Below are 12,832 nucleotides of genomic sequence, written 5' to 3'. Positions count from 1 at the left end.
GCTGTGTCTTAAGACAATGAATCAGAGGGAGACAAAATACTTTAACATTTAAATCTAACAATTAATTAAAACCTAAATGTTGAATCTGTTGAGAATAAACTACGTTTCTGGCACATGAGAACTGTAAGCACAGACCACATTTTAATATGAATTTAATCTGCATCTTCTGCAGATGTGAGCAATGCTTCTCTCTTCAGAAGAAACCTTTAAGCATAGAGAGTAATTCAATCCCCATCAAATGGACACCGGATCATCAAATAATGGCCACATTAAAAAAAAAAAAGAAAAACCACAGCGCTTGTTCAAAACCTAGTCCCAAATCATCTTTCCCATGTGACTGCCCCAGAGAGATGCTAAATCGTGGCCCTGCCAGCTGACGAGGCCCCTGCCTGCTCCAGCGGCGCGCTCCCCAGGGCTGAGTGCGGCACCCCCAGTTCCAGGGCTGTACCGGGGCCTCCTGGCCCGGGCGCTGTCAAACAAGACGTGCCGCACTGCTTTCGTTGCCTCCTCGCAGCTGCTAGCCCCGTCCTGAAAGAGCAGGGCAAGTAAGACAACGGGCTTCCACTCCAGCATCCTTCTGTGCTACCTGTAGCACTCCATCCCGCAGCGAAGGCTCCAGCCAGGTGCGTCACTACGATCACCCCAAAGTCCAACATATTTCACTGCCGGGATGAGGAGCAAGGGCAAGCCTTTAACGCCCGCGCACTCGCTCCACGCCGCACGCCAGCTGTTGGGCTTGCTGCGTTCGCCTCCGGGAGCCAAGATGCCCGCAGCCTGTGCTTCGTCTGGCGGCATCATCACAGCTCTGCAGCCACCGCCCGGTCGCTCGCAGCCCCGTGCCCTTCCCTTTCCCCTCCTCTCCCCGTTGGATCCGTGCACGAAGCTCTCAGCCAAGCCTTGTGTCTCGGAGCTCTCGCACGCTAAACTATCAAGTCCGGAGCACAGCTTTGGAAAATCAACCAGCAAAAGCTGCCTCTACGTGGGATTTTTGACCCTTATGCTCCCTTACTTGGGCAGCAAATACTTGGGCCTTCCAGCCCAGTAAGTCCCATTTTGTCCAAGACTAAAAGGTCACCGGGTTTTCTGAAACAATTCAAGTGAAATAGCCTGAAGGGAAGAGCACTGCTGCTCGTTTCTTTCCTCCAAGGTCCCAAACATTATACTTGCCAGGTCTGACTGCTACAATTTCAAATTTTAACAATGTAATCACACTTCCAACCCAAAGTATTTAGCGTCAAGAATTGTTGCCAATAAACAGCTCGATACAAGTGAAATTAATTTGGTGTTTTACGCCCACTTGTCAGGGTAAGCTGGGCATCCCCGAATTTACCCTGGCCCCTGTAAGCCAGCAGCTGGTCATCTCCAGGAGGCAGGCTCTCACGAAGGCTGGCAAAGACAAAGCATCTAAGGACACACAGGTCTTCCTAGGAAAGAAACTTCTTCTAAAAGCATCTTCACAGCTACAAGGCGGAAGAAAAACATGCTCTCCCCTCCCTTCTCACCCTGCTTCTGAAGGGTGGATCCAAAACCAGGCCAGACTTCCGAGCACTGCATTTTCTAAGTCACCTACAGCATCACCACCACGAGGAGAGGAGGATGAGTCACTCGGCTGCCTCAAGGCTATTAGACCTCCCTGGATATTAATTATCGGACTGCTCTTTACGATCTGTCCAAACACAGAGGATATTAAGATGTCAGCTTGCAGAGCGCATCCCATGCAGCACACGTTCCTGACGGGAATTAGTGGCTTCTTTTACAAACAGCTGTACGTTACCCATCTAGTAAGCGTGGCAGTCCACAGCTCGGCGGCTAGGCTGAACATTTCAACGCGGCACTCCAGCGGAGAGAGCAGCCGACGACAACAAAAGAGGAGCATAATGGAGATGTGCAAGCAATGGCTTTCTTTCAGAACGCTTTCGTTCAGCTGCCCTTCCAGTTACTGCTCAACAAGAGAGCTCAGTTACACCAACACTATTGCTAATGTAAAAGCAAATGATGCAAGCCACAAAACCCAACAGTAATCAGAGACAAAGAGCCTACGGTGTGAGCACCTGGGGGAAATCCTGCCTGCTCCAGACTCACACAGACAACTGCAAGCAGAGCTACATAGGTGAAGACTCCAGCTCACAACCACGCGTCCGTGCTAAGGGCGCTAACATCAGCGGTGACCAAGGAGGGAACGCGCAGGACGCAGTCGCTGAGATGTCAGAGCCGAAGCGATCTCTGTTTCCACGCTCACCTTCCTCCAGCTCAGGAGGGCGTACAGCAACACGCCCCTGTGACCGTGCACATAATCTAAAGAAAAGAACTTGGCAGAAAAGCCTCACTATACTCATCTTCGTTATTTCTTAAATGCACTGGAAAAGAGCACAGCGTGATCACGATTTTTAACTGCATTCAAAAAGAGCACAGCGTGTTCAAAAATTAAGTTTTCACACTGGTGGAACATCAGAAAGACTCAGAAAACAATATTCATAGTCCATTTGCTTTAGAAAATGGAATTTTAAAACACTAAAGCAAATTAGCACCACCTGTGCATATTCTATTTATCTAAGAATTTTCTCAGTAAACCTTAAATTCTCCAAATACTAAGTCAAACCACCAGAGTGGGTGTCGTTACCCAAAAATGCCACTTTAAAGTACTGAACCAAACACACTCCCACCTTCTGAAAGCTCTTGAGGCATTGTTTTAAAATAGCAGAGGAGACACTAGGAATGGCTAGGAAGAGCCGCTGGCACCCGCTGACAAGGCCATTTCGTAGCGCAGCTAGAGCCGGGGTGGACCGTGTTAGCTAGCTACGAGTCACAGCATTTTTTGCTCCACTCTCCAGGGTCCGCCTGCACAACTGGAAGCGCAGCTGACGTCTCCCGCAGCCGCCCTGGGTCAGGGCAGCGCAGACGGGAGGTTTCGGCAGCCGAGCCGGAGCAGCACCCGAACACGTCTGGGCAAACGCCAGCTCTCCGCTACCCTTGCTGCCTGCCTGCACGCAGCCGGTACCTTCCTGGGTAAAGAAAAAGCCTCAGTGAGCCCAGAAACAGCCATCCCATTACATCTAAAATTCTCACAAGGAGCTGGAACAGTTGGGAGGGGACAGGGCAGCCCAACTTCCAGCACCAGCTTCCAGGGACGGCCGGAGGCCAGCAGGCTGCCCACGTTCTGCCTCTCCGGCTGCGCTGCAGCGAGGCAGGGAATGGTGGAGCCGCGTGAAAGGACCTGACGGAGCAGCACCAGGCACTCTCGCCTAAACCAAAGGCTCCGCCAGCCTCTGTGTCGAGGAAAGCGCAACCTACAGAGGTCTCACATCGCGTTCTGCTTTGCCTCCAGCTCTTTTCTCATAAAAGCCTTCCTGGCCGGGTCGCCTGGTGCGGAGCCACCGACTTCGCGCAGCCCGAGCTCCGTGGGATGGGAGAAACCGACTGCGGGTACAGACGGAAGGAGAAAAGCCACGCGTGCCCAGGTCCGCCTGCACGGCCCTTCAGCCCGTGTGCATGGCTCCAGCACAGGGCAGCCTCCCCGCTGAGCCCAGCCAACGCAGAACTGAGGCGGGAGCTGCGAAAACCAAGTCAGGCACACCGTGGCTAATCAACTGTTTATAGCACGCAATCAAAACTTGATGGGTTTCTAATTTCTCCGCACCATCCATACTGCCGAATGTATGCTGACTGCAAATCTCGGGCGGTAATTCACGCTGCCCTTATAAGCTAAGCGGGACCCAATGACTCCACATGATGGAAAATCTCCAAAACGTAATTGATGCAGACAACCGTGGTGATGTTCAGAAATCCATCCAGAGAACTCAAAAACAACTCCTGCAAAGCGTAGCTTCGAAGTGTTTCTTGAATATTCATTATGCACCGTGAAGATGCATTCTGAAGGCCAATACACGCTTACGAAGACAACTCCATGCAACCCTTCGCTCGCATAGGAAGCTCTCTTGGACACTTCTAAAAGTCAAGCAGTTCCATAAAATTACAAGAAGCAGTGATACAAAAGCAACGTGGTACCTGGAAAGCCTTTGTTAATGTTTCCCAGAACAAAACCATTTTCTTTTCCCCTGTTGTTTCCTGAAGTGACTGCAAAGACTTCAAAAAAACTGAAGTGCTCCTTTTCCAGCAACGCAGAGCTAAAGCACTCACAAACAACAGCTCATGTTTTCACTGCCTTCGGCACATCGTAAGTCATTTCCCTAGTCCCCTTCCTGTAAATAAGCAACCTGAGTGTAGGTACGGACAGTGTACACCTTCACACCCTCAGAAATAGCTTCATATTTGCAGTCAACATCTTGTGAAAGCGGCAGCAAAACCACATTTTAGGCAAACACACAATTATTTTGAGAGTACTTCAAAAGAAAATCCTCTCGAGTCAATACAACAAAAGCAATCACTTACGATTTGGATATGAATTTAAATTGGCAACTTTTGAAAGAAGCACCTTGTAATTACACGTTGAGATGCTGAAGGTGCCTTTTGTTTAGCTACCTAAAAATTAATTTTGATGGCAAAATTCTGCTAAGTCCAAAAACACTGAAAGGACACCCGCCAGAGCACGTTCAGGACTACTGATAGAGCTTTAAGGTCACAGCTTTAAACCACAAAAACGTGCATATAAACACCTCGCTAGAGCGGTCCCATTTCAAGCATGTCCTACAGCTCAGAGATAAACAGCTCGTCCAAGGAGTGGAAGCCAGAGGCAGGTCCCTGCTTCGCTCTGCTTTGCAGACTTTGGCACTAACCAAGAACAAGTTAACGTCTTTCAGATTCCTTCTGCCGCCACCAATGCCAGCTCTAAATCTGCTCCTGCGCGCAAAGGATGCTGTTCGGCTCCTCGACGCTTCCAGCACCCGTACTGGGGAGCATCAGCACTGCTTTAACTCTCCCGGTTTTCTCTTAGCCTCTTCTTAACACAGCGATGCAGAAGGTGCTGCAGCTTCCAGCACCCACATCCTCATCACCATCAAGGACTTTCAAGCAAGAGAAAGGGAAAATGCCCCGATGGGTGCTAGTCATTTACTGTCTAGGGTCCGACTGGTTTACCGCCACGTGCTTGCAAGTATTTCTAGTGGCGTCTTTTAAAACAAAATAAATGGTGTTTGACTTGCTAAAGGACTGTTTCTACACCAGAACATCACAGGACAGCTCGCTCAGGAGCACGTGGGATGGACTCAAGCTCCCTCCACAAGGCTCGCTGCCATTCAGTGTTTTTATCAACGGCCAGCAGGGAAAACAGAGTAACCGTCAACAGAATCCGCAGCTCGTGAAGCCTGCCGAACAGCGAGCGACAACACGGACAACACGTTTGCACAGAGCAAACTGAGCTGCGTGCCAGCGACCTGGGTTGGGACCGAAAGGAACCCGCGCTGCTGGCGCCTGCTCTGCGCAGCGCCAAAAGGACAGAAACGCGACCCAAGGGCGGGTGAAAAGGAACGGCAAATAAAGTAGTAAAAAAGACGGTTATCTCCGCGTGTTACACAGACGGGAAGTGTTCTAGGCGCTGCCACGCAAGTCTTCCAGTCACACAGTGAAGGCTTTGGAAAACGCTGAGACGCAGGAAGCCGTAACAACGCAAAGGGAATAGTAAAATGTCCTGCGGTAACAGGAGTCAGAGATCCGGCTGTGACAGCTCTCAGAGCCTGGGGCTAAGACAGAATTGTTATACATGCCCTCACAGGAGGCATGGCACGAACAAATTTCGGCACAGGAGAGAAAGACGTAACAAGGAACAACAGATAAAAGCTGAAAACGGAAAAATCTGAAGGAAAAACAGAGGCAGGCACACCTCGCTTTGGAGTAACTCCTGGAAGAATCTCCAACGGAAAACATTCGCTGCTAACAGTTGTCTTCACAAGATACTGTAGCCAAGCACTCATTTCTGGACTCAAAATGGGGTCAAATGATGGAAATAGACAGGTAAGCAATACCCAGATACTTAGAGCTGACATCCTAACATCGACTTCTGGCTTTAAAACTCTGAACGGTTAAAATCTCAGAAGCATTAATTACTCCTAGAGCTGCCTGAAGATGGAAAGTACTAAGAATGACTGAGTTTAGAAGAGCACAACAGAAAGAGGCGTACCAACCGCGGCAATCTTGGCCAGGAAGTGCACCTGGGCTTTCTGATCAGGTCATGTCCTAAAGCTTGACGACCCCCATGCAGCAGGCACCTGGAGGCCGCTCAGGAGGGTTTTGCTGTGGGGCAGGGGAAGAGGGGGAGACTCACAAGAAGCTGCGATGGCTTAGACATGGTTCGTCAGGCAGAGAACAAAAGTTTCCTTTCCCACCTAGTTAGCCTTGGCCGCAAACAGAGAACGTCGCTGCACGAGAGAAGAAAAAAAGTGGCAAAAAATGTAGTAGGGAAAGGTGCAACCCAGGAAGCAGCAGGTCTACAGAGAATTAATTCACCCTGCAGCTTCCAAAACTTCATGCCCAAGTTCAGCTTTTCCTGTCATCTTCTAGAACTGGAAGCAATACTATTTGATCTACTTTTTTTTTTTTTACCCATTTTCCCCTCCTTTCCATGCTCACGTAAGCAGACAAAAATCAATTGCGGTCCTGATGCTCCCGCTTTGCCCACCCGAGGGGTCGGCGAGCCCTGCCAAGGGGGTAAGAGCAGAACTCGTCCTGTGCTGTAACGCTGGACATTTAACCATGGCCTAACGATAAATGAGATGAAAGATTAATTCTTAGGACAGAAAGCACGCCGTGGAAGAGGGCTACCTCTTGGCCTGCTCCCAGCTACATTTATCTAAGCCAAATTCGGGCACATGGATCTTGTGTCGCCCCAACTTGGGATATCACCTTCTGCAGTGACCCCGCTCCTATTCGTTCCACCATCCACCCACGTTATGTTTTCTCTCCTCCCAGACAGCACAAGGCGGCAAAAGAAAACGGCCCTATTCGTTTCCCTGCCGCGCAGAGAAAAGCCATTGACCGACTCCGTCCTACAACCCGCGAGCAGCCCCGGCCTGCTGAAGGCTACAAAAACCCAGCAGGTTTGCCTTAGGCAACGCGCGCGAAGCGAAGCTGAAGCTGCTGACAACCCGGAGGATCGCGGGACTCTGTGCTGCCGGCCCAGACGCCGGCGAGCCCAAGGCAAAGCTCAGCCCCGCTTCTCGCGTGCCTGACGGGCTGCCAAGTCGTGAAGCCCACGTCCGACTCGGGCAGCTCTTGGAGAGTTTGAGGAAAAAAACTTGCCTGTCTCCGTGGCGTAAGCGAGAGGAGGGGAACCGAGGTCCAGAGGGGCCACAATTCGAGCCGGGTTGGAGAACTTGGCATTGCTGCTTCACGGAAGCGTTCTGCCATGACACAGACTACACGAGGAACGAAGAAACCCAGAGACAGAACAGCCTGTGTTCCGTCTGGCTAATGATGCAAGGAAGTGCAGTGTACGTAGGAAGAGGAAATTATCGCACACATATACACATATGGCTCGTAATATTTCTGCTTCAACAATGCAAAGGAGAAAGAGATAGCAACAAAACATTTTCTCAACATCTGTGACTAACTGGGAGCTCCACTGGATTTCGGTGCCACACAGACATCCGTGGTATTCAGCCTTGGAGCTCCGTCTAGTTAATCTCCAGAAAAAAAAAACCTGCAATTACACAAAAATAACACTAAAAATATGTTTACTTATTGCAGCTGTCTCGTGTATTTAACGCTGCTTTCGGTAACGCTTTTTAAAACCCCCTGTTAGCACCGTCGACAGCCATCGCTCACAGTTACGGGAGCTACAGAGGTTGGCAAGCTCGGCCCCGCCGGGGGGAAGCCAGCCAGGCACGGAGACCGCGGAAGCTGACCAGTGACAGACCCCCCGCCGCAGGCAGGTCGCGCGACCTCCTAACCGAGGGAGCAAGCCCGGCAGTGACCCACCCAAAAAAACCCTTCGCGTTACAGGGAGGGGAGGGAGGTCGGGATTTGTTCGGGTAAGCCTTCAGACTTCTCTTTAGGCTTGGAAATGGTAAGTTAAGAAAGGAGGACGACGGGTAACATCCTTCCTCCTTCAGTAAATCGTTTCATGGCCTCAAGTCTCCCTAACAAGTTGCTGTGCTGCCCTGGCCAGGGAAAGATCAAGTATTTCTGCAGGGAGCAAAGCTCAGCGCATTTCACCGTGGCTGCCCTCGAGTTCAGCACCTGCAGAACACAGTCAAAGCACTGGGGCTTCCCCTTCGGTTTCTGTAGGGTCTGGGAGCACACAGCAAAAAAGGGAAGAGGATCTGCGCCCTCCGTGCAGCTTCTAAACCTACACAACACAGCCAAAGCAGGACTTGGCTGCCAGGCAGTCCTACCAAAAAAAAAACCAAAAAAAACAATGTACTAAAAAGCAAAGCTCCTAACCACCCCGCTGCAGCGAGATTTTCTGATGCCTCTTCCTGCTCCTTTGGCAATTTCAGCTCTCACACCACGCTCAGCTCTGACGTTCCTCCCACCCTGCCCCAGAGAGGACTCGGTAACTTGGGAGCGCACACTCCTCCTCCCACTCCGCACCACCACCTTTCTCCTTAAGGCTGTCTGACCTTACCCGTGTACTCACTGCTCTTTCCCAGCGTCCCTAACAACCCCTGACAGCGGGGCCATTCCCCCTGCCGCTTTCTTTACAGCCACCCCTATTGAACCCCCCCCCCCCCCCTCCTCCCTGTTTCTCCAATCCTCAGCTGACGCCCCTGCCCTACAGCCCGGCTCCCCTCACCACTCTCGGTGTGCTTCAGACCGTTAACGCCTTCTGCTTCTCCGCCGGTTTAGGCCCTTTCCCTCCCGAAGGGATTTCCCCCAGTGCTGTACGTTTCCATTCCTGCCTTCCCCCTAATCGCGCTGAGCTTCCTTTAGCCAGGCGCGCGGGAGGAAAGAACAGCAATCAGCAGCTCTCTCACCTTTAATCCACTTCTCTCGGCATCTCACAAGTGCAGAAACCTGAATATCACCTCCGCAAGCTCTGCGGTGCTAACCTCATCTCTCCCCTGCCCACATCAATGCTCAGCTCACAGCCTGGCCAAGCCAACCCTCCCAAACCCGGACTCTTCCTAGTTTCTCTGCAGCAAGAAGGCAGACAACATATAAAGAGAAAGCTGAAGCGCTGTTTGTTTCATCCAGCAGCTCTCTTCCTTCAGCCACATCGCTAATCCCAAGGCATCTGTCTTTCTTCCAAACAGCTAAAAGGTTCCTTTGACCCATACGCTTTACTCCCGACCTTTTGTTTCTCTCCCTCTCTCGAGGCTGCACACGTCCTTTTACTTCATCCAGATCACAAGATCACAAGCAGATCGCCCAAGAACGAGATCGGAGGGCCTCCTCTGCAGCCTCCGCCGCCGCCACCCCCCTCGCCATGCTGCAGCGATCCCTGCTCCAAGCCGGGTAATTTTAGAGCACCATCTCCCTTTTGTCGTGCCTGCTTCGGTCCCAGCAGGCGAGCAGTAACACGAGGTCGCGTTCGCAGCCACGCTCTGTCACATCACACAAAGTTCAGCTGCCGAAGCTTAGAATTAAAACTGCTCTAAATGGGGTGACAAAAAGCTTTCTTAACCCTGACAAAAGGTCCTTCAAAGGGAGCCTACGTACAAGTTTATGACTTCACACTAACAGGCAGAGAATCTTATTTGTGAGAGCAGTAATTGGGCATGCTGGTTTTGATCACCTACAAAGGCAGACGTATTTCTTCTTAGGCTTTGCAAGTGCTACGGCGCAGCTTTCACGGCAGGCCTGCAAACACTCAGCATAGCAGGTTATTTCCTTTACTCCACACCAGTGTTATCTCAAGTCACCTCGGTCTAAAAATGGAAAAAAAAGCCAGAAGTCATCTCCAAAAGCGATTTTGATGAAGAAAGAGGAAAAAACTAAGATCCAAAAATCCTTCCTCCGCCAGCATATTTCTGAGAAATGATTAGCCTGACCGAGCATCAGGGTTCCTTGCACAGACACCCGAGCTCCCACAAATCCAGTGCGACCTTGGCCAAGATATGCGGGCCCCCAGCCTCCCATCTGAGCAGCTCTTTTATAACTCATCGCTTTGACGTTCTGTCCTCCGCAAGCCTTAACCGACTCCAAATTGTTCTGTACTTGGTTTCTTCCCAGGGGACCGATTCCCCTTTTCCCTTGGAAGGAGCCTTAATGCACAAAATGTCTTCTCACTTACAAATTTTCAGAGAGAACACAGAAGTTACCCCACGACAAAAACAAACCCTACCTTTTATTTCAGCCTATGGGAAAAGCGTGGAAAGCCTGACATTTGGCGCGGATAGAGCCCTAATTAAAACTAGTGCCCTTTGCTAAAGTCAGAGGAAAACAGGGTTGGGACTGGGTTACTGTCTGCGAGCATGCTCAGCAGCTTTTAAGATTTCGGCATCAAGTAATGGAGCCCTGTTTCCTCCCTGACATCACTGCACGTTCTCCCTGCATGACCAGAGCAACGCAGTGACACAGTAACAGGTTTTGCTGCTACAATTACTTTTCGTGAAGGCAGGTTGACCACAAAGGTACAGAAACAAGAACAAGCAAAAGGCCCCCCCCGTGCACAGGCTGGGCGATACGGGATTACAGAACCTACCCGTTTCTTGGCTATATCCTACAAAGCCCCGCTTGCGTTAGCTTCCCGGGTACTCTCCTCCAAAACCAAACTATTACAAGAAATACGCTTTGAAATCGAAGATCCGGCCCGCTCCGCCTCCTGAAACACGAACTTCGCAGCCTAATCGGGCCATTTCGGTACTGATTATGAGACGTTTCTTTGTTTAACAAAGAAACCGTCCATTCAACCCCGTTTAACGGGAACCGTCCCAGGCTTAGGGCAGCGCCGGGGAGCCACACCGACGCCCCGCGGCCGAGGCGACCCGAGCGGCGCAGCCACTCGCCCCTCGCGCGTCCCCTCACGGCCTGCCCAGGGGAGCGGGCAGCCGAGGCGTCCCGACGGAACAGCGCAGCCGAGCTACCCCCGGACGCCGGGACGGGCTCCAGCCCTGCCTCCCAACGCCGCGGTCCCCACCGCCGCCCCCGCCCGGCGACCCGACCCCCCCTGCCCGGCCCGCGGACAAAAGGCACGGGCCGCCGCTGAGCCCCGCTCGGCGGGCAGCCGGCCCGGCCGCAGATCGGCCCCTTCCTTTTGTTCCCCTCCTAACCCCGCCGCTCCCCGGCCGCTGCCCGAGCGGGCCCCCTCAAGGCCGGGCCGGGGCCGGGGGCGGCCCCGGGGGTCCGGGCTCTGCCCGCCGCCGGCCCCGGGTCACCTTGGGGCGGCCCCCGGCGAGCACAAAGCCTCGACGGGGGGCAGCCGCGGCCCCCCCCCTACCCCCCGGTGTTCCCGGGGCCGCCCCCGCCCGTTACCTGGAAGTCCCGGTCCTCGTTGAAGCGGGAGAACCTGTCCGCCATTTTGCGCCGCCGCCCGCCCCGGCCCGGCCCGGCCCGGCCACCGCCTCCCCTCAGCGCCGCGGCCCTCGCCCCGCCCCCTGAGCGCCCCGCGCACGCGCCCCGCCGCGGGCGGGCACGGACGTCACGGCGCGGCCCCCTCGCGGAGCCGCCCCGCCGCGCCGCGCATGCGCCGCCGTCGCTCCGCCGAAGGCCGCAGGGAGGCTCCCGCCCTGCGCGTGCGCGGAGGCGGCAGACCCAAGGGGAGGGGGGGGGAACGGAGAGAGCGCGAGCCCGCCTTCAGCCTTCCCGCCCTCGCGACACGGGCCAATGGGACTGCGGCAATCTCTTGAGTGATAGCAGTGCGAGCCAATAGGAGCGCGGGCTTGTTTAACCGCTGCTGAGGGTGTCGTTGGATGGGGAGGGGGTGCGCGTGTTCCTTCAGAGGGGCGGCGGGGGGCGACCGCGAGGGGGGCACCGGTGCCCGGGCTGCCCCTGAGGGGTGCGCGGTGCCTGGGGCCGGCCTGAGGCGGCTTCTGGCAGCCAGAGCAAAGTGTGCGGTGCTCCGCGGTGCTGGGAGCCAGCCCTGAGGGGGGCCGCAGCGCCCAGGGCCAGGAGGAGCCGTGCCCCTCCGGCCTTCAGCCCGGCCCGCGGCAGGGAGCCGGGAGCCCAGCCGGCCGGGCTGCCCGGTGTCACGGCACGGGAGCAGCGCCTCGCGGTGCCGGGGGTTGCCAGCTCGCAGCCGAGGCCCCGCTTTTCCATCCCGTGACACAGCTGCGAGCGGCTGGCTGCGGGCATGGTGTGTGTGCCGCCGTGTCTGCAGCCCCCGGCAGCAGGAACGTCGGCTCCCATCTGTCTCCTTTCGTTCCGTTTCTGTCTCTCGCCACGGGTCCTGCCGCCCAGATCCTGCTTGCATGCTGCCCTCTGCTGCCCTGTCACAGAATCACAGAATCATCTAGGTTGGAAGAGACCTCCAGGGTCACCCAGTCCAACCTCTGACCTAACACTAACAAGTCCTCCACTAAACCACATCACTAAGCTCTACATCTAAACGTCTTTTAAAGACCTCCAGGGATGGTGACTCAGCCACTTCCCTGGGCAGCCCATTCCAATGCCTAACAACCCTTTCAGTGAAGAAGTTCTTCCTAATATCCAACCTAAACCTCCCCTGCCACAACTTTCGCCCATTCCCCCTCGACCTGTCACCAGGCACGTGGGAGAACAGACCAACCCCCACCTCCCTACAGCCTCCTTTAAGGTACCTACAGAGAGTGATAAGGTCGCCCCGGAGCCTCCTCTGCTTGTCGAGGAAGGCTGTTCAGAAACGGGCCTCAGCAGGCTGTACCACGCCACGTTACCCGTCCGTGAGGCGAGTGCCCCTGGCGACGAGCCCTGCACAGCGTTCTGCAGGGCCTCACCTGCCGGCCGTGGCTCGGGTGCAGGGGGGTCTGAAGTGGTGGCTGCGTGGGTAGCTCCAAAGTGCTCTGCGCCGGGCTTGTGAGAG

The 12,832-nt window shown here is 54.2% G+C and overlaps 1 protein-coding gene across 3 annotated transcripts in view; it reads right to left on the bottom strand.

Annotated features, from left to right (window-relative positions):
• The window catches only part of GPATCH8 (G-patch domain containing 8), a 55,050-nt gene extending 43,596 nt beyond the window's left edge, over positions 1 to 11,454 (bottom strand). For 2 of the 3 annotated variants that reach the window (XM_080565496.1, XM_080565495.1), the window contains exon 1: positions 11,308 to 11,362. Coding sequence is in view for 1 of the 3 variants with exons in the window: in XM_080565494.1 (XP_080421620.1) it covers positions 11,308 to 11,352 (45 nt within the window). In the remaining 2 variants the exon portion in view is untranslated. Of the gene's footprint in view, positions 1 to 11,307 lie in introns of all 3 variants that reach the window. The other variant, XM_080565494.1, reaches the window with a different exon arrangement.
• Between the last annotated feature and the right edge of the window lie 1,378 nt (positions 11,455 to 12,832).

This window comes from Anser brachyrhynchus, assembly GCF_964034855.1.
Source record: "Anser brachyrhynchus genome assembly, chromosome: 22".
Classification (NCBI taxonomy): domain Eukaryota; kingdom Metazoa; phylum Chordata; class Aves; order Anseriformes; family Anatidae; genus Anser; species Anser brachyrhynchus.
This window is presented reverse-complemented; position numbering and strand designations above follow the sequence as displayed.